Here is a 21,044-nt window from a genome sequence, read left to right on the forward strand (position 1 = left end):
CAATGCACTTGGGGGTTGCAGTTCAGGGCTGGGTGAGTGTTTACGGTTAATGGTCTGGAATTTACTAAATCTTGGCAGAGGTCAGTGACACTCTGGAGCCAATTCTAAACTGTTTGCACTGCTGGTCCTTTCTCCATCATGGCTGCATTTCTCACACTCCCCTGGTATGGAGGTTTAATGAACTGCTGCCAGCACGCGGTCCCTATCTCTCGCTTTTTCCAGCCAGGGTGAAGAGACACTGGTAATCTATTCCCAGTTAAGAACTCAAGAGGACCAGGAATAGCCAGGCTTATAATTATGACGGCAGCCCCCGCCATCCCCACCCCCATGGACGAATTATGAACTTTTGGGCCCCTGGGCCCAGATGTATTAAGGGCCCCCCATTAATTGTCGCATATGTGGGAAGGGGGGTTTGGGGGTCCTCCCCCAGAATTTTTTAAATTTGTTTGATGGCCAATACTAAATTAAATTAATAAGATATTGAGGCAATGATTCCATGCAAAGGTTTGGGCTACAGGGCCCCCTGACCCCTTGGGCCCCTGGGCCTGGGCCCGGTAGGCCCCGTGCAGTAATCTATCCCTGCCCACCTCACCCTCACACTTTGTCACTGTCCTGGACTGACACTGACCAATTCTGACAAAGTGTGTATGTGAGTGCGTGCGTGTGTGTGTGTCTCTGTGTGTGTAGGGTGGGCAGGATTAGAGAGAGACAAAGAGAGGGAGAAAGAGAGCAAGCGAGAAAAATTCCACATGGGCAATACTGTACAGGCCATTAAAGCTACCATGATTAGTAGTTTGAGAGAGACAGAAATAGACAGATAATAAGAGAGAGAGGGTGATAGAGAGAAAAAAGAGAGGGACAAGGAGACAGTCAGAGAGAGACAGACAGAAAGAGAGAGAGAGAGAGAGAGAGAGAGAGAAAGACTCCAACTGTTGCTCTATCCCTGGATTATTTAACAAGTTTCACAGCAGCCGCCATATCTCTAAAAATACTCATAGCATATCACTAACTGACAACTGACCTCAGATCAGTCCCCTTTATCAGCCCTGAGCACCATGACTGAGAATACACAATACTCCCAACGGAGAACTCTGGCTCCAATACTGCTCAGAGGTAAGCAGCCATATTTTCAAACTTTCTCATATTTTTCAAAAGAAAAAAAAACATTCAATGTCAAGGGAAATTAAAATTAGAGGATGCTAGAGGAGGATGTTAGAGGAAGTCAGGTTATGTATTAGAAAAAAAACTTCAAATGTGGAGTAGGACACTAGAGTCTTTTCCTGAGTATACTTCAGGCTTCTGTCTGTTCACATATCCATAGTGCTAACAATAGGTTGCTTGACCCTCAAACCCCAACCAGGCCTGTCACCCCCCACCCCCATCCCACCATCGCACCAGGATGCCCCCCTAAGACACATCCCAACAGGTGACAAAACAGCCACGGCCCCATGGATTGATGAGGCTCTCTTTACGTATATTTCACTATGCCAGACATGCAAGGGTCTATTCACGCACACAATGGGGCAGGCCTGGCATTGTGATTGGCAAATGCAGGTGACTCTCTGGTTAAGTATAGCACAGTGTCGGATATGGTAGGGCATTGTCACAGCTAGAAGGAACGCTGCCAAAAGAACTCTTTGTCATAACTCATCACCCCCCTCTGCCCGCCACATACCCCCCCCCCCTCCCTCCTCAGTTCATTCCCTGCCTGTTATCTTCTTCCATTCTTTCTCTGCTAATAATAGCAAGCCTAAGCCCATTCTCATGCAGCCCATCTCTCTCTCTCTCTCTCTCTCTCTCTCTCTCTCTCTCTCTCTCTCTCTCTCTCTCTGTGTGTGTGATGAGAAAAGGGGAGTGACACAAATGCATTGTCTTTTCTGTAACAGTCTAAGCCAACAATAAAGGCAAGGGGAGGTGCCCGACCCATCCTTTATCCAGCAAGCGCGCCTGAACCAAGGGGTCGTCCGTGACGGATCTACTGGGAGAGAACCGGCTGAGGTTTTCTGCGTTTCTGTCTTGAGGCCCTAAACCCAGCGCAGCCACCATGGATGATGTTTATAAAGCAGCGGTAAGTGAGTGAGTGTGAAGGTGATGGAGTTCATATGATGGGGTTGCTTCATTTGGAATGGGAAGGTTAAAGGACAGTAAAGAACTCTAACGAGCACTTGGGATTTAATGCATCCAGTGCCACCGTCTTGACTTTGTCATAAAATATACAAGGCAGGTGGAAGGCTACTTGATTTTCTCTTGTGCTTATTGTTCTTGAGCTCTTGTGCTTATTGAGACTTGATATCATCAAGGATTTTATGTAAAATGTATGACATTGTCATTTGTGACAGTTATGTTTGACAAGGGGTATACAGATCAGTGTCCAAATCTATCAGATCATACCTTAAAAGGCCATGTATCACAGGTAGCACATGCGATGCAATTGAAACAAGAGTTCACCACTGTGTCTATGCCTTGCTTGCTGCACACTGAAGTTGATATCATCAGAGGATTTTAGACAAGGGGGTCAGAATCTATTGAAGGTCATTTGGGGGTGGGGGGAACGGGGGTGGGAGGAACAATGTGATGGCACGACATTTGTTCTGTTCTGTGGGGGGTGGGGGGAGAAGGGGCACTCCAAACACCTTTCCCTGTGATGTTCTTTTTTTGGACTGGACAAACGTAGTGGAGTGAACATAAATCTCCTTCTGCTCCCCAACAGGTCGAGAACTTAACAGAAGAACAGAAAAATGGTGAATTTCCCAACAATGTCTTTACTGACCACCCACGTCCTTGTTGTCTGAGTAATTAGAGAGCAATTAGACCTCTCTGGACATTTCATTTGCACTTGACGTCAACATACTTAAACTGTATAATTAGAGCTGTGAGCCATAATCTGACTTGGCATTGTAGGGGGAAAGATGCCCCTTTAAAACCGCCAGTTGTGAGTGCAGATGAAATGCCCATCCGCCCAAAAGTCCTCATATTCTCATACTTTTGGAAACTCACCCCATAATTTCTTCTGAGGACATGAATGCTCCAAGTAACATTTCTCCCAGATAGGGTTAATAAGTCACCTAACAGAAATAAAGATTAATTTCTGTAACTTCCTTACTTCCCTCTCCTTTTCTGTTCTTATTTGTATATTAGCTAGGTTGCCATAACCAATAGCCAAACTGATTTAACTGACTGTACTTAATATTTGCATATTTTATTGTGCCAACATAAACTTGCTTTACAGCTGTTGTGTTTTCGGCCCATGACCATGGCTTCTGTGCGTTCTATTTTTACCGTAGAGTTCCGTGCTGCCTTTGACATCTTCGTGCAGGGTGCGGAGGACGGCTGCATCAGCACAAAGGAGTTGGGAAAGGTCATGAGGATGCTGGGACAGAATCCCTCCCAAGAAGAGTTGCAGGAGATGGTGGATGAGGTAGATGAAGACGGTACGTAACTTCAGCCGATCTGCGTAAAGATATCCATCACCAATCCCTGTGTAACTGACCCTGTACCGCGGAATACAAACCTACCAAACTCTGTGATTGTAAATGAATAAATCAGTCTGAATTAGGAAGGTCACGCCTGTTTGTGTTGGTCACCTGTAGGCAGCGGGACAGTGGATTTCGATGAGTTCTTGGTCATGATGGTGCGCTGCATGAAAGAGGAGAGCAAAGGAAAGTCAGAGGAGGAGCTCGCCGAGGTCTTCCGCATGTTTGACAAGTACGTGACCCTGAACGCACCTCAGACAAGCCTTGTAAAAATGCTAAACACAGCGGGACACTGGTTGATTGCTAAAGATATGTATATAAGGTAAGAGTTTATCAATCTAACTTCAACTTTCATTCAACTTTTCATCCACAAGGAACGGAGATGGCTATATCGATTTAGATGAGCTAAAGAACATGCTGGAGTCAACAGGTGAGGCCATCACAGAAGACGACATTGAAGAACTTATGAAGGATGGAGACAAAAACAACGATGGCAAGATTGACTATGATGGTAAGACTTGTGTAAGCCTAGAGCCAAGTTTGAGGTTGCCCAAACTAGCCAAGATAGTATGAGGATAGATCAACATTAGAGCATGTAGATTTGACCTTTTTCCCCTCCATTTTCCTTTCCTCCTCCATCCTACAGAGTTCCTTGAATTCATGAAGGGAGTTGAATAAGTAACCCAAGTTGACATCCTGGAATGGCGCTCCTGTGAACTACCTTCAGAAAAGAACATCTGGAAACCTCTCCACCGTTTTTTATGAACCTGAAAACCCCTCAAATCTTTTCTTACAATGTGAAGGCTTACCCCTGTTCACACTGCCATTCTGCTGTTTCTGTAAATAATTATTGACTCCATCTATTCCATTATCATGTTTCTTCATGCAATAGACACACAATTGTTTGGCATGAGGTACAGTTCTACATGTTCTAGCTACTCATCCATACATAGCCAAGAACAAAACCATTTGCCATAACATTCTAAATTAATGTTACAATAAAAACTACTCACTTTTTAAATCAGACATGAGCTTTTCATTGCTTACAGGTACCACTGAAAGAACTTGATGTACTACACCTATTTGCCACTTATATCTACAAAGCGATAATTCATCTCATAACAGGCACCCATGCTGACATTAGAGACTGACATACACTGGATGACATTTTGATTAGGACCAAGTCAGTTTATTACAGCATTGTCAAAGGCAGCGCACACCATTGTATTTTTGTTCCACACAAGGGATAAGGGACTGCATACTTTAGTAATACACAAAGTCACTTACAGAATGTTAAGTCACATCTGGCCAAAGAAGCTAAACCACTACAATATTCATCGCCTTGCTATCACACAGGGAAACGCACCGACAGGAGGTGGTTCACAGAATCTGCCCCATAAGCACCATCAAGGAATGAAACAAGAGTGATAGGCTCTGATATGCACTTGCTATTGGAGGCCAAATAATGAACAAGCACACAGAGAGACCTCATATCCAAGAGAACACAATGACACACAATGTAAGTAATGGCGACATCATCAAAACAGGGCAAACGGTCAGAAGTGGAATGACATGTTGGATCCAACATGGAATGACTCATCATCAACAGTTATATCTCAACATACAAAGAGCTTATCTATCAGCCAGCACAGACAGGCAAGATGTTAAACCTTCATTATGAAATGTTAACTGGGGCAAAGGGATCAGTTGCACTTGGACAGACAGGGTGATGTAGAATCAGAAGAGACATGTTTCTCACCGCAACCTTTAACTAGAATGACTGCAACCAAGTGCTGACGAGGTAGCAAAATGGCTACAGTATTTTGTGAGTTTTCAAATACAAAAAAACAAAAAAAAAAACAAGGTGAAACATAAGAATTCTTGGTCTAGAGTCTACCAACTGTACAGAGAGTTAAGAGGAATGCTTGACAACCAAAAAAAAAAAAACCCCAAACTTGATGATGATGATTACAACCTCAACAAACATTTCCTAAATATAACAAGTGGTGGTTTGCCCCGCTGTTATAACCGTAGCTTGTGAGTTTCTGAGCTTGGTTCTGTGTTAGTTTATGGGCAGTAAGGACAGGCAGGGTGGGGTGGGGTGGGCTGGGCAGATGGCCAAGTGATGTGTCAATCAAGATGCCTCCTCAGTTGGCAAAGGTACCCTTGACGGCGGTGACGATGCCCTTGGCGCTGATGCCAAACATGTCCAGGAGCTCCTGCGGTTTGGCGCTCTGGGCGACGCGGCTCACGGCCAGGCACTGCACCACGATGCCCGGTTCCTCAGCCACGGCTGCCAGCACGGCCTCGCCCAGACCACCTGCGGGACGAGAGGGCACAGATGGCATGGCGGCCGTCAGCCCGGAAAACCACATGCACTCCAGACACACAGGCTAGACAAGGAGGAGGGTGGCTCCGATCCCCCCCGACCCCCTCCTCCCCAATGTTTGTCCAAGAAGCACAGGTGCAAGATGACACAGTAGAACACCAAGAATTGCTGAAAATGTGGTAGAAAACTGGCAAAACAGCTGAACTCTTGTTCTCTCAATAGCTCAACCCTTAACCCTTAATGCAGCACCACTTCCTGTGCCCAATATAAACTCAAATCATGACCTTACACAACGCCTGTTATACAGACAACTAGCATATACCAAATGTATTATATCAAACTGGGGAGAGCATTAAAACCACTATATTTTTATCAAACTAGACAGACATGTTAATAAGTTGGGCTTTTATGTGTCGACTCACCCTCTTTGTAATGATCCTCCACTGTGATGATCCTTCCTCCGGTTTTCCTGGCATTGGACACAATGGTGCGGGCATCCAACGGTTTGATGGTGAATGGGTCGATCACACGAATGTTCACTCCTACAAAAATAAATAAATAATAATATAAAGGGAAAATAAAAAAACACACAGAAATGCAACACGTCAAACAATCAGCCTCTAAGGGCTGAGGACAGACTAGGCAGTTCATTACCACTTAATGAAGTAGAAAAACCTTAATAAGGCTTAAAAACAACTGTCACAAGGTGGGCCAAAGTCCACTTAAATGGATGTGACCACTGAATAGAAGGTGAGGAGATTGTGGTATTTGCTGGAGGGCAGCAGACTGACCCACAGGCTATAGACCCTTTCAACTGCATAAACAAACATGTGCGTTCCTAAGGCATTTCACGCTAAAGTCATTAATTTTCATTTCAAGGTATCTGCGTTAGATTTGAACGTTTCAAACGGAAACCCTCTAGGAACAAACAGATCGAAAGGGCCCTATGTAAATACTGTGTGCTTCCTCTTTTGTCCAGCAGGGGGGAGTACTAACCTTCGCCAGCCAGCTGGTCAGCAGCAGTGAGGGCTTCATGCAGAGTCACTCCTGCACCAATCACAGTCACCCTGTCGCTGTCAGACTGGCGCACCACCTATGGGTCAACAAGAGGCAATGCACACAATAAACATACAGGAAGCCATGCTACACAATAGAATGTCACATACCAAAACTATCTAGACACCCACATCACCTAGGTGATCAAAAACAATCCTATTTGATGATTGACAGTTGAATGAACAGAAATATTTTAAAACAAGTATTGGCAAAACATCTTTTCAGGCGCCTCACCTTTGCATGTCCAATCTCAAACTTCTCATCGGGAGCGTAGAGCACTGCGGTCTCAGGACGACTTGTGCGAATGAAGCAGATTCCCTGGGGAAAGAAGCAGAAGCAATGCAAGCATCCACATCAGGTCAATTGTAACTCATGAGGCCAAAGACCTTGACCGTGTACCGACACATTCAAAACAGAGATGGGATGGGAAAAGTGTTATCAGGGAGACAGACCTTGGTGTTGGCGCAGAGCTCCACTGCCCTTTCAGTGGACACGCCATCGCTGGGGTAGAACACGGTGCATGTTGGGATAGCTCGGAACATTGCCAGGTCCTCCAAGGCCATCTGAGACGGACCATCCTCACCTGCAGTAAACATACAGACATCAGATCGGATACACCTGCTAAAACCCGATCACAAGTCTCAACGAAAAGGTCAACTAATATGCAGATCTCTCATACAGCAGGGTGAGAGTGTTTCGGAAAATCAAATTGCAAAATGGCACACAGAACTTTTATATTAGCACACGCATACAGACATACAGTGACTGTAGAGCTGCCTGTAAGTGGTATGCAAGACTGACATTAAGCTCCAGCTTACCAATGGAGACTCCACAGTGGGAACCGGACAGGTTGACGTTCGACTGGGAGATGGCACCCATGCGGATCTGGTCGTAGGCCCGGGAGAAGAAGGCGGCGAATGTGCTGGCAAAGGCTACAGTGCGGTCACGTGTGGCACAACCAATGGCAACGCTGACCTGGAAAACAAGGCATCTTTTGGTCAAGATTTCCCCAGTTAATAAGCAACCTAATCTCCTGAAACATCTTAACACCTGTGATGAAATTGCATCGTGGATACCCCCTCCCCCTGTTTCCTGTTGGTTTCTTCTCAGGAGAGTTTAGTGTATATCTGATCAGTAAATCACAGCCCAAGGGCTGACAAGAGGCTGACGGATGGCAGACATTCCTGTAGATGCCTCTGAAACCACTAGACTCTGTTATCACCGCTAGTCTCTAGACAACAGCAGCGCAAAGTGTGCTTATGTCAACGAGCTGGGAGGAGGAGAGCAGAGGAGCGGGGTAGACTACCAAATGAGATGGCAAGTTCAGCAGGCCAGACAATCGCCTAGCCTTTTGTTTACGGTCCTTACACTACAAAGAAAAAAAATAAATAATAATCCAACAGGAATGTTCGCCACTGTTTGTCAAATTTGAACACACTTTTGGCTTTCGGCTTCACACAACATTCCTCTCGCTTCATTGTATATACCCCTCAGCACTGGCTGGCCCTGTGAGCGTAGGTAGCCACGCTGCGGTTAACCGATCGCCTCAGGTGAGTGGGTGAATAGGTGAGAGGCAGGATTAGGATCTTATGTCAGTGGGTTAAGAGAGACACTTTAGGGACAGCCTTTAGGGACAGCTTTAGAGATGATTATAGTTCAACTGGGAAAGGTCAGACTCCTTTGGAGAACTACACATATAAATAGAGGCATACTCCACCCATGGCAAACACTTCTATCGCAATCGCTTTATTCATTTAATCAGTGTGGTGATGCAATTCAGGCTCAACTTCTATCCAAAGTCCTGTTCTGTCAGAAGAAATGTCGCAAAATGAGGCCACTTGCTACACTCACTGATGCACTAACTTGTACTTATTGTACTCTACCTTAATTTTTATTCACTTTGGTTAAAAAGTGTCAGCCAAATGTAATGTAATGTAATGCTACACCTTTTAAGGATACTGGCAGGGGTATGTGGTAGAAATGTTGGATTACTAACACATTTTATGTAATGGAAGTGATTATTAACAAGTTTATATGTATTAGAAGTGAATACTAATCTGCATTTATTACATAGATAACATTTAATGTTCTTATATTATGTGTATGCTTTTCTATACATTCTGTGCATCAACTTTGCTTTGTCTGTCATTTGCTCTCTCCAGGTCACGACTTTCTAATAAAGGTCATGCGACCCCCTTTGTCACGAGTTAAGGGTATTCTGCCTGAGGCAGTAATATTAGGAATATCCTTACAGGAAATAGACTATTGCAAGAAAATGCTGAAGGATGTATATGTACTGTATTGACCAATTATTTGACTTACTTGGAGTAGCCACATGACTTGCGTATGGCGTATGGGTCACATGCCATGTCCAAGAAGTGTACATGTATTGTTGTATTTCTGCATGTATGAGGAGTTTTGGAAAAGAACATTGTACTCATGTGATTTGTATTCGATTTACACAATGTATCAAATGTGTATAAGATACGGCCTTGCCCTACAGAACTTTGAGTAGTGTTACTGGAATATGCTGTTGTTAGTGACCTGCTCCCAGTATCGTGAATAAACCTGCAGTGATTTCTCACACCTGAGTGTGCCTGGAGATTTTGGACCACAGGTACCTGCACAATTGACTATACAATGCAACACAGGAACATGCAGTACAGCACACACATACATCTGTACATGCAGGGAACGTTGTGTGCACAGGTACATATACAAAATATTTTTATTTAATTTTTAAAACAGGTTTCCTTCATTGGGTTTAAACTTGGTCAAATGTACCAGCATGCTTCCTTACCATATTCTGCTCAGCAATGAAACACTCTATGTAGCGGTCAGGGTGAGCCTTCTTGAAGGTATCAGAGAACGTGGAGTTCTTGGTGTCGCCATCGAGGGCCACTACCCTTTGGCTGGCCTGTCCAATCTTGGCCAAGGCCACACCATAGGCTTTCCTGGTCGCAATCTGAGAACGGGAGATTGGAATTGTAAGACAACAATAGAGTAGGGAAGGGGAGTCTCTCATGCATTTACAAGTAGGCCAAGTTAAGTAGGCTAACAATTTTCTTTCCCATATATTACAAACATTTCAATGAAAATGCAAATAAATGACCATCAAAAATACAATATGGCACATCCTTACAATATAGCAACATGCATCACCACAACGTAGCATAACCATGGGTACATCAAACTAAAAGAGGTGACTTCAGTTGAGACGGCGCTGAATATCCTTATAAATACCATTAATGGACATGTGAGGTGCTTCAATACAACTAAAATATAAGTGTATGGTTAGACATCAGGAAAAATACAGCATTTTAAGGAAGAGGACAGCGGGTCACCTTATCGCCTAGTTTGTATGCAGGGGGAGAGGGGAGGCGGATGGCCGAGTAGTCCACAGGCTTGGCATCCTCCTGAGGCATCTCCGGGGTGAGGACCTTGTTGGGAGACTGGATCTGACTCTGCAGGTCCTTCAGCAGGGCGTCCACACGGTCCTTGGGAATGGGCTTCCCATGCCAGTTGTCCAGATCCTCAATGTCTGCATCACAAAGAGATCAGGTTTTTATTTAGAAAGGGTCAAACAGATACAGTAGGCCAGGTCAAAGGACGGTCTGCACGCAGCTCCATAATTAAACTAGAGACCATAATAAGCGAACTAGTGGACTAGGTACACCTGCTGACAGATATAGATGCATGTTATAAAGGTCTGCATTTAAAAGGTCATTTAAAAATGGGATTGTTTACAATTTAACGGTTAAGGGCCAGAACGGTTACGGGCCAGATTCAGCATTCAGTGCTGTATTAACCTCCCTGCTTATTCAGCAACAGGTCAACAGGGCCCTTTTTAACCCACCTTTAAGTCCTTTGCCCTTGAAGGTTTTGGCCACGATGGCGGTGGGCTTCCCTTTGACCTGCTCAGCCTGCCAAAACGCCTTGCACAGCTCCTCCACGTCGTGACCCTCTACCACATATGTGTTCCAGCTACGGACGGACACACAGAGCGAGGAAAAAAAACAAAACAAAAACAAAAACACCTTCATTAGCAAAACAAGACAGAGTGCCGAGTCATGATTACACAGGTTGATCTGTTAACAGAGGTATACAGTTACCAGCCAAAGAACATGAGAGGGAAGAGAAGAAAGGAATGAGTAGACGGCCAACACGAGTAAAAACATGGAAACAAATGCAGACAACACAGAGAAGAGTGCCAGTAGAAACAGAGTGGAGGGAGGGAGAGAGATAGAAGGCTCACTTCATGCAGCGCTGCCCACATCTGGCTGAATGTAATGCATGCTGGACTTTTGGAACAAACATGCATTGTTCCAAGTAAAGGTGCTCTAAGCGATGCCACGCGTTTTTTAGGCTAAATAATTTTGTCACATACTGCGAACACCACCTAACCAATCGCTAGAGCACCCAGTTACCCAGCTTAGAGCACCTTTAAACCAGAACTGCGCAGTGCTGCGCAAGGCCGAACGAGCCCCAGGACAGAGAGGAGCACACCTACCCAAAAGCCTCACAGCGCTTCCTGTAGGTGTCCATATCGTGCTGCAGGGGCGCAGCCTCGCTCTGGCCCAGCCGGTTCACGTCCAGGATGGCCACCAGGTTGTCCAGCTTGTAGTAGGAGGCGAAGGCCATGGCCTCCCACACTGACCCCTCTGAGCACTCGCCGTCTCCCAGCATGCAGTACACACGGTAGCTAGCCAATCACAGAGGAGAATAGTTGAGTCAGGCACCACTTTATTTAATGGATGTTAGTAAGTGGGTTGTTAAACAACTGATGATCAAATCACATTAAGCTCACAGGGGAGACTGAAATATTATATTTTTTCATTTAAAAAAGAATGGTAGTATCTTGAGAATGTGAACAATAAAGACCTAGTACAGACTATTTAAGAGTATTTCAATGAGAATCACAACCTGTTGGCTCCAGTCCAGTACAGTTAAAAACCCTTAATCATACAGCTTAAAATAGCTGTTGCCATTAGCTCAAAGTCTGATTCAAGTCACCCTGAAATAGTACCATATGGACTGAGCCTGCTTAACATTAAGAGGTTCATAGGTCTGTTCAACGCCCAACACTCAGGCTGTAATACCTCGCCTTGTCGAAATGTTTGCCGGTGTAGGCCATTCCACAGGCAGCTCCGAGACCCTGTCCCAGGGATCCAGTGGCCACGTCAACAAACTCCAGTTTCTGATGGGAAAGACCAAAACAGCATTTGTACCACCACCACGGCCTAAAAGCAGTAGGCCGTAAGTAGTAAGCAGTAAGTACCAGACTAGTAGGTTTTAAGCTCTTGCGATAAAAAAAAACTAGGCCTCTGGGGAGTACACATGGGGATCCCCCTCCCCCCAAATCATTCCATCCATTGCCAAGCCACCAAATATTCTGCAGGCTACACCTCAACAGACAAGAGGGGAAGCTGATTGGCATGTCCGTACTTACCGGAGTGGGGTGGCCCTCCAGCAAACAGTCCAGTTTGCGGAGGTTCAGGAGCTCGGACTCCTTGACGAAGCCAGCTTCTGCCCAGGCAGCGTAAAGAATGGGAGCAGCATGGCCCTAGTGAGCAACAGCAGAAAACAAAGGTTCAACACATGTACAGGCATGGTCGCATATATCAACACCAAATCCTATATTAATCAGCAAGTCATGCATGGCCACTTTTGAAGCATTCATTCATTCATTCATTCAGGAGGACACACATTTATCAGTACTATACAACTATGTGTGAATATTTGTATAAGTCATCTTGAACCACAGTCCATCTTGTTCAGACACTGCACATTCCATTACAATACTTGGGTTGACCACTGGATGTTTTTCAGCTTCTCAAATGCACTGATAGTCTCAATCTAGAGGTGCATTCTTCATGGGACTGGACAAGTGTTGGCTGATGTTGGTGGAAGCCGCTCACCTTGGACATGATGAAGCGGTCATTGCAAGCATTGCGTGGGTCGTCGGCCTTGTAGCGCATAGTGTTGAAAAACAGCACCGACATAAGCTCTGCTGCACTGCAGCAAGAGGTGGGGTGTCTGCAGAAGAGCAACACAGACACGATTGGAGAATCAATGTTAGTTGCAACATTGTTGCATATTAGCAGTTTTAGGGAACTGTACCACAAGTCAAACCCCTCTGAACTGTCGCAATGCAGACTCTGAAATCTGAACAAATATAAGCCCATATATAGTTAAGATCTAATGGAACAGATACACAACACAGTGGGCGAAAAAGCCTTTGCACTATAACCATGCACTATCATTTTTCAAATATGCACAGGAGAGATGTTAAATTCCTGGCGCTATATAGTGTTATCCTATTATATTACTCTTCCTAGTTTCTCAAGTTTGACATTCAGAGAACCCTCAACAGGCCATATGAGCACACACAGACCAGCACTGAAGTGTGTCTGTGTGACTGACATTCTTGCCACAGATCTGCAACAATTTAGTAATATCAACCACAGGTCAACAGAGCATGCTGCTTAGATCACACACTGCATTCAGTTACAAACTAACAAAGCACACAGACCAAAAATCACAACACTAGCCAGTGAGACCATATGTACAAATAGTCTTTCAACCATTAGTTGGGCCCTTACCCATGAGTGTATGGTAATACAAATCTGCCAACTTTAGGAGCAACATGCACTTCAGTGTCATAAGTCATCAAGGTGTTAACTGTTAATTCAGGTTCACACAGATTTTATTCATAACACATGCATGTTCTGTTATTTCTGTAACTTTACACTGACAGAAGATATCTTCCATTGGGCTTTATACATTTACCCCTTTGATCCTTGTGTCACACATAAATGGGCTGTAATACAAAACAAAGAATAAAGACAAGGAAGTATACTTCCAGAATGACAGGGTGGGTAGAAGACACTGGCAGTGTGACGGGAGACTTGAGAAATGAATGAACCAATGCTAGTGGGTGTCAGAGAGAAGTGTGCAGAAAACAGGTTTTCCACATTTTCATGTTCTTTTCTTTTGTTCATCTCATCAAGATTGTCTACCAAGTAGAAGCTACAAGGAAGTGAGTCGATAGTTTCACCTGCAGAGTACTGAGCCTAGGAGGAAGTAGTATATTTAAAGCTACTGCTCATGCGTCTGTCTTTACAACAGACCGTAAAACACACCTGTATGACAAAAAGCATTGAGGAAGGAATGATCTGCGTTAGGTTTCGAGCGGCAAATAAGGACCTTGAGAAATCAGTCTGTAGCAATGCGGTGTTCAAGCAAACTTTCGGTGTAGACAACGTCCGCTTTATTAACTGACTATGTCACTTCAGTCTGCACCCATGAATTTGCAGTAGTTTGCGATCACATGGGCGAAGGATATGAATTAACTAGGAACGAATGCTGCAACTTTAAAATATCAAGCGTGAAAACGACCACGAGACCACGAACCTCCCATGTGACATGATCATGGAGAAAGTCCCTGAAGCAGCCATCGCTAACATTAGCTAAACAGCGACTTAACTGAATTGAGTCGGATAGTCATTTGAAGTTAATGGCATCTTTATGAAAAATGCAACCATATTCATAAGTTTAACACAAACATAACGTAGTCTAGTTGTGGAAACGCTGTAAGTGTATATCAACAATAATATTCGGTCAATTCTGAAATCTGACAATTAAATTAATGTTACACTAGCTCCCATTTCTGCAATTTCAAAAACATGCTTACTGACCGCACACTAGCAGCTAACTCTAGCAGATACGGTAGGTCATGTTAATTCTGCACGTGTGGCAGAACTTAGTTTTACCGTTAATAAAATCGATGCAGGTGATATCTTACAATGCTAAGTCCACTACTTTTTTCCGATATACAGTAGATTTATGCAAACTCAATTTTACTGTCCTTTTCATCATGATAATCAGTCGAAAGCTAGCTGCTACTGAACATTTGATGGTAAAATACTCACCCAGAGTTTGATGCGCATGTTGCCTTGATTGAATTAATTCTCAGTTTATTGGCGATGTCTTTCAGACCCTGCAGGGTTTTCTCGTCTGGTTTATGGTAGCTCATGTTGATGTTTTAAAGAATAACGTATCTCACTGAGAGTTATAAAACTGTTTTAGGTCTTATTACTAAGGCCTGTAAGACACGCACGTCCTCCGACAAGATATGACGAAGGGACAGACAGTACGTACTTACGCATGGCCGATTTTAAGTGAAATTCAAGTTTAGCCCAACCCACTTAGCCGATTCATTGGAGGATATGTGGATGGTACTATGGATGGTAAGATGTCAATGGATTTGGTCCACTGCAATGAACTTGAAGTAAAATATTTTCAAATACTAAAAGTGAGAAATTAAATATAATATCCACATTTACATACTTCGGTGACATCGGACTGGGTATGTTTGCAAACCCCAGTGACCCAGCCTTATTTCATTTTTTGCATGAAAATATATACATTTTTAAGAATCGACAACAACCATATTATAATCACTAATCTGGTCTGATTAAAGATATGGTCGAATCTGCAATCGCTGCAAAGATCTGCGATCTACAAACTGTTGTGCTGTACCTTTAAGTTAGACACTGAGATAGCAGACCATTGCCAACAAGGAAGTAGCAAATTTTGCTCTCTCATACTTACTAGGTAAACCTGGTTGTGACGCATGAGCTAAAACCTTAGGCCTATCCCTATTTTCTTAAGGTCTTTATAGTATAAATGAGATTTGTAATAAGGTTGATATTCTCTCCAATCAGTTGGTTCAAAAGCCCATCCAGGTGCCCCACCCATTGTCAATGCATACTGGCATGCCACTCCATTTAGGATATTTGATTGCCTCTACTCTCTATTTAAATGTATTCAACTTTGTATTTGATATGATCAGAACTATCAGTGCTATATGTATGTGTAGTAGTACTGTGTCAGGAATAATACTATTTTTGCATAGCCCTAAAGAATGCATTCCTTCCAACTGCCACAGGAGCTGGAAAAAGGCCAAGAGCAAGAAATGGCCAGAACTGGTTAGGCCTGCCCAGAAGTACAGCACAACCTTGTTTTAATGACACATCATCAATGAATGAACTTATCTTTTCAGCACTCTTTTTTACTCATTATCAGTGAAATTAGAGTTCACAATTTAACAAGTTACTTACAATAAGTATGTAAGTAGGTAGGTTAATATTCTATAAGTCACTTTGGACAAAAACATCTGCTAAATACAATAACCATAACCATAATCACAATTCACACATCCAGATATCCCTGAATACATTAGAAAATACCTTTATTAAAAAAAAGTTCCTAGATCTGTACATGCAACAATGTACAGAGCCTACATAAATATGTTTTTTTAAATCTGTCAAAGTTATGTGCACGTACAACATACCATAGTTCAAGCATGTTACAAACACATGCAGTGATGCTTACAGAATCATGGCCCGCATTAACTTCCTTGTCTACCGGGCTCTATATCAGAAGAGGTCAAGGATGCACTGTAGACAGTGTAAAGCAGGTTGGATGCTGTAGTTGTTACTACTCTTTTGGATCTTCATCTTGAAAGTCCTGAAAAAAAGATGCACTTAGTTGAGGGCTCAAATGAGATGGTATTCCATGAATTCACTGAACTGTGTCTTAGATCAAACCTGGATGCACAAGTACTGAAAACATACATACTATTTCCTCTTACTTACCATAAGCCACAAGTTCATTAGTTAATAGTTGTGACCCATTGAAAACAATCCACAAACAAAGCATGTGAGTGTTTTTCTCTGTTCCCATACCTTTTGTCTCTCCAGAGCATCAGCCTTCTCTTCCTCAGAGGCAGGTTCCTTATCCAGTCTCTCCAGTAGAGGGAGCTGTGATAGAACAAACAGCCTGTATTCGTCGGTCTCCATGATGGGATTCTCAGCCAACACAAGTGCTCGTAATGTGTCTGCCACACCCGCTAGGCTACGCAAGGCACTCCGGGAAAATATTAGGTTACCCCTTAAAGGAAAAGGGCACATGAGCACAAGGAAGCCTTTTGATTAGAGAATAGACATGACTTACGATGAAAACATTTCATAAACTGCCTTTCTAAAGATCAAGTGTTGATCTTGACCATCTGTTCTCATTCATAGGCAAGGGAAGGCAAGACACACTCTCTGTCAAGAATACCTCTGCTATGGGCATGAAAGGAGAGAAACTGATTTTTGATTTAATCTCCCCAGACAGATGATGCAACTAGGGGCATTCACTATGTACAACACAGTGTGTAACTTATTTGGTTCTTACAACTTGTGTGATTCAGGATGCTGCGAACACAACAACAGGATGATATGATTCCCAGATAGTTCCCCTACTGATGGAAAAGTACTCTTCCTGCACTGTAAAGTCCATTATAACTACAAGCATTTATTCACAAAATAACAATAACCCTGCACACCCTGTTAAACTAGATGTACCGCAGAGCGGTACAAAATATGACCGCCGCCCAGTCCAGCACATTTTTTCCACAAAAATAAATCACGCTGAAAGGCCTATATGATTCTAACTGTCTCACTAAATTGCATTATCCACACTCAATTCTCACTGGTATCTGCTAGACAACAAGTACCAAAACATGATTAGTTCATAGATTTCACATGTAAAATTCATTTTATACAACCCCACTCCCATCTTGCCTGTTCATAATTCTGAGAAATTCTTGAATTGTGTGCATGTGTGCGTGCACACGTTTATGTGTGTGGGTGTGTGTGTGTGTGTGTCTGTGTGTGTGCGTGCTTGTGTGTTTGTCTGCGTATGTGTGTTTGTATGCATGCGTACATATGTCTACTGTGTGAGTATGTGTCATACGTATGATTACTGTGAATGTATGTGTGTGCGTGTGTATCTGTTTGTGCACGTGTGCACATGGAATGGGTTAACATGACCCCTGGAGGCAAACATACGGAAAAAATTGGTCATCCTAGGCCCTACAGTTCTCAAGATATTCACAGAAAACTGTGTCTGCCCTACCCTCCTTTTGGGGGGTCCAGTCCAGCGGGGGGGCCACAGATCAAAACGAAAAACGATGGTTCCATGCTATCCATGTAGGGTTACATGCCCACCAAGTTTCGTGTACCCCGGTCTTTCAGTGTCCCGGGAATCCTTGAGGGAAATTTGGACATGCGAAAAAGAAAAAAAAAAAAAAAAAGAAAAAGAAAAAAAAAAAAATCTGACTAAACCTATATGACCGCGGTCATAATAATTAATATTGGTGGATTGAGCTAATAACGGTCAGAGATAGGCTAGTATAATAGAAAGGTCTGCAAAACACGCAATCACTCATCTGAGGGCAGACCCCTCCATTAGTATGTACTAGTGATGGGCAAATGAAGCTTTGGTGAACCACTGAACCACAGCAGTGTGAACCTAGCGACACTAGGTTCAAAAAGATGGCCGCCACACATACATTTTTCAACATAAAAGTCCTTTGCAAACCAATATTTTTGGTTACATATACTGGTTTGGGTAAGGACTTTTATGTTGAAAAAGCTACATGTGGCAGCCATATTGGATTTTTTCATTAGTGTTGCTAGCTTCACACTGCTGTGGTTTAGTGGTTCACCAAAGCTTCATTTGCCCATCACTAGTATGTACATGCAAATATGACTCTCACCTGACATTCAGGTACTGCAGAGACTTCATGTTGGGACTGATTCCATCCAGAGTCTCCAGCTGGTTGTCTCGCAGATGCAGGATGGTCAAACGCTCCAGCTTGTGGAGCCCCTCCAGACGCTTGATGATATTCTGGGCCTGGAGAGAGTGTGGAAATCAGACCAAAAACTTGGGACAGAGAAGTACTCCATCAGTAGACTGGCGCTTCACAGCATATGTAGAGATTATAGGGAAAAATACTTTTTTCTTTCAAAGCACAAACTGAATGTATGTGTGAATATACTTTTTGGATTATTACATGGATTTCCATAGAAAGAACACACTGAAATATAAACCTTTGACCTTTAACCTTAAAAGCTAAGGTTAAAGGTTAAAAAAAACTGTGCTAAAAAGATACTGCTATTTAAAATGATTCACTGCAATACGGTACCAGGTAAAGTCGGCGAAGATTGGGCAAATACAGGTCCTCTGTGGTCTCCAAACGATTTCCTCTCAGCTCAAGTGTAACCAGGTTGGTCAGTTTATTGCACTGCAGACCTTGCATCCTCTGAATACTATTACCTGCAACCGTTCAAATGAATTTGAATATGTGATACAAACAATTCAGTGTGTACACTGTGTACAAAATTATTAGGCAAGTTGTATTTCTGAGGATTAATTGTATTTTTGAACAAATACAATGATCTCAATCAATCAAAAATGTTAATAAACCTCAAACCTGAATATTTAACAAAGGGAAAGTGAGTTTTGGCTTTCTCAGGAGAAAATCTATGTGTGCAGAATTATTAGGCAACTATTGGTGTGCAGAATTATTATGCAACTAAATAAAAAACTAAAATGTTCCCACTCCACTTGATTATTTTCATTTCCTAGAGTAAGAATAAAAAATAAACAACTCAAAATGTACAAATAAACCCTTCATGAAATATTCAGTGACCAATATAGCCACCTTTCTTTTCAATAACTGTCATGAGCCTTCCATCCATGGAGTCTGTTAATTTCTTGATCTGTTGATGATTAACATTTTGTCCAGCAACAACCACAGCCTCCCAAATGCTGTTCAAAGGGGTGTATTGTCTTCCCTCACTGTAAATCTCACATTTAAGAAGGGTCCACAAGTTCTCAATGGGATAAGGTCAGGTGAAGAAGGGGGCCATGTCATTATTCTGTCATCTTTAAAGCCTTTGCTGGCTAGCCATGCAGTGGAGTACTTGGATGCATGTGATGGAGCATTGTCCTGCATAAAAATCATGGCCTTCTTGAAGGATGTAGATTTTTCTGTACTACCGCTTGAAGAAAGTATCTTCTAAAAACTGGCAGTAGTTTTGGGAGTTGATTTTAAGTCCTAACAATAGCAGCCCATACCAGTACCCCACCTCCACATTGCTGGCATCTGGAGCTCTGTACCCATTAGTGATCCAGCCAAGGGTCCATCCGTCTGGTCCGTCAAAAATCACTCTCATTTCATCTGTCTATAAAACCGTTGAAAAATCTGTCTTCAGATATTTCTTGGCCCAGCAAGTAACTTCATGTTTAATTAATCTCAAGTCTCTAGCAGTTATTCTGCGTCTTTCTTTCTCCACACGTTTTTTGCAACCCTTTTGACTATTTGCAACAAAACGTTTGATTATTTGGTGATCACGCCTCAATATCTTTGCTTCCTCAAGAGTGCTGCATCCCTGTGAAAGGCATTTTACATTTTTTTGCTTTTTGTAAGAGTCTGTTAAATCTCTTTTTTGGCCCATTTTGTCTTAGGTAAAGAAGCTGACTAATAATTATGCACACCTTGATTGTAGGGTGTTGATCACTTTAGGCCACACCCTCCCTCATTACACAAATACAGATCAACTGATGATGCATAAATCCAATCAGCATTCAGGTTTATATAGCTTGGAATTGGAAATATGCATACAAATGATGATAAGGTAAAAATACTCACTTGCCTAATAATTGTGCACACAGTGTATTAATGATCTCAAAATATGCTGAAATAAATGAAATAAAAACAGGCAAAGTTGAATTTCCATGACACAGTTCTACAATTGCTGCTTGTAAAGCCACATGAAAAGACAAATTCTTTTGATAGAGCAACTAAACTAACCAATGAGGTTAAGGGTCTCTAGAGCAGGCCCACTGAGCCCCTCTACATCTCGGAGGCGGTTCTTGGCGATACTGAACCACTGCAGGTAGATGAGTGGCTCCAGCCTCTGCCCTCTAAACTCCCGGACATGGTTCCCATCCAACTTCAGCCAAAGCAGCTGGGTGAGTTTAGCCAGAGGATTGAGGTCCGACAGGTGGTTGGTGGATAGGTCTATGAAACGCAGGTGCACAAAGGACTCAAGGAGACTGATGTCGGTCAGGCTCCTAGAGAGGGGGCCAACAGAATAGGTGTTTGAAAACTGAATACTTCTGACTTATGCTAAATTGTGGTTCAGTTCTTTCAAGGCAGGCATGTGACTCACCTATCTACAAGTTCAAGCTTAACAAAGGCATGTGACAAACCATTCCCTGTGCGACACAACAAAGAAAGGCCATCTTTAATCATGTCCTGTGTCACTGCACAAGATGAGACCTGAATG

General features: G+C 43.0%; 3 protein-coding genes across 3 annotated transcripts; 1 reads left to right on the top strand and 2 right to left on the bottom strand.

The window, feature by feature from the left end:
• The first annotated feature begins 1,919 nt into the window (after positions 1–1,919).
• Positions 1,920–4,499, top strand: tnnc1b (troponin C type 1b (slow)). The gene is made up of 6 exons (XM_076277097.1): positions 1,920–2,068; positions 2,711–2,741; positions 3,285–3,431; positions 3,591–3,705; positions 3,848–3,984; positions 4,120–4,499. Exons 1-6 carry the CDS (start codon positions 2,045–2,047, stop codon positions 4,149–4,151), a joined length of 486 nt encoding a protein of 161 aa, XP_076133212.1. The 5' UTR covers positions 1,920–2,044; the 3' UTR covers positions 4,152–4,499.
• A 136-nt stretch (positions 4,500–4,635) lies between these two features.
• tktb (transketolase b) lies at positions 4,636–15,010 on the bottom strand. The gene is made up of 14 exons (XM_076277096.1): positions 14,790–15,010; positions 12,777–12,894; positions 12,308–12,421; positions 11,958–12,055; positions 11,369–11,560; positions 10,715–10,842; positions 10,203–10,399; positions 9,659–9,823; positions 7,677–7,833; positions 7,311–7,441; positions 7,093–7,176; positions 6,799–6,895; positions 6,225–6,344; positions 4,636–5,793 (listed from the first exon to the last, which is right to left on the bottom strand). Exons 1-14 carry the CDS (start codon positions 14,891–14,893, stop codon positions 5,621–5,623), a joined length of 1,878 nt encoding a protein of 625 aa, XP_076133211.1. The 5' UTR covers positions 14,894–15,010; the 3' UTR covers positions 4,636–5,620.
• Positions 15,011–16,093: 1,083 nt separating this feature from the next.
• Positions 16,094–21,010, bottom strand: lrrc23 (leucine rich repeat containing 23). The gene is made up of 6 exons (XM_076277274.1): positions 20,928–21,010; positions 20,567–20,829; positions 18,896–19,026; positions 18,467–18,603; positions 16,608–16,812; positions 16,094–16,389 (listed from the first exon to the last, which is right to left on the bottom strand). Exons 1-6 carry the CDS (start codon positions 21,008–21,010, stop codon positions 16,360–16,362), a joined length of 849 nt encoding a protein of 282 aa, XP_076133389.1. The 3' UTR covers positions 16,094–16,359.
• Between the last annotated feature and the right edge of the window lie 34 nt (positions 21,011–21,044).

The sequence above is a fragment of the Alosa pseudoharengus genome, unplaced genomic scaffold (assembly GCF_046254945.1).
Source record: "Alosa pseudoharengus isolate Yale_2024_CS ecotype anadromous, Long Island Sound unplaced genomic scaffold, YU_APseudo_1.1 YU_APseudo_1.1_scf_9, whole genome shotgun sequence".
NCBI lineage: Eukaryota > Metazoa > Chordata > Actinopteri > Clupeiformes > Clupeidae > Alosa > Alosa pseudoharengus.

Bases quoted from the DNA above. Each gene is read 5' to 3' on its own strand.
- tnnc1b (XM_076277097.1), top strand. From the start codon at position 2,045: ATGGATGATGTTTATAAAGCAGCG. The intron at 3,706-3,847 runs GTACGTGACCCT...TTCATCCACAAG, and splicing joins GTCTTCCGCATGTTTGACAA to GAACGGAGATGGCTATATCG. The intron at 3,985-4,119 runs GTAAGACTTGTG...TCCATCCTACAG, and splicing joins TGGCAAGATTGACTATGATG to AGTTCCTTGAATTCATGAAG.
- tktb (XM_076277096.1), bottom strand. From the start codon at position 14,893: ATGAGCTACCATAAACCAGACGAGAAAACCCTGCAGGGTCTGAAAGAC. The intron at 10,400-10,714 runs GTGGGTTAAAAA...TTTGTGATGCAG, and splicing joins CAAGGGCAAAGGACTTAAAG to ACATTGAGGATCTGGACAAC. The intron at 5,794-6,224 runs GTGAGTCGACAC...CTCGTCCCGCAG, and splicing joins GGAGGATCATTACAAAGAGG to GTGGTCTGGGCGAGGCCGTG.
- lrrc23 (XM_076277274.1), bottom strand. From the start codon at position 21,010: ATGATTAAAGATGGCCTTTCTTTGTTGTGTCGCACAGGGAATGGTTTG. The intron at 20,830-20,927 runs GTGAGTCACATG...CCCCCTCTCTAG, and splicing joins AAGCTTGAACTTGTAGATAG to GAGCCTGACCGACATCAGTC. The intron at 16,390-16,607 runs GTATGGGAACAG...TCTTTTTTTCAG, and splicing joins ATGCTCTGGAGAGACAAAAG to GACTTTCAAGATGAAGATCC.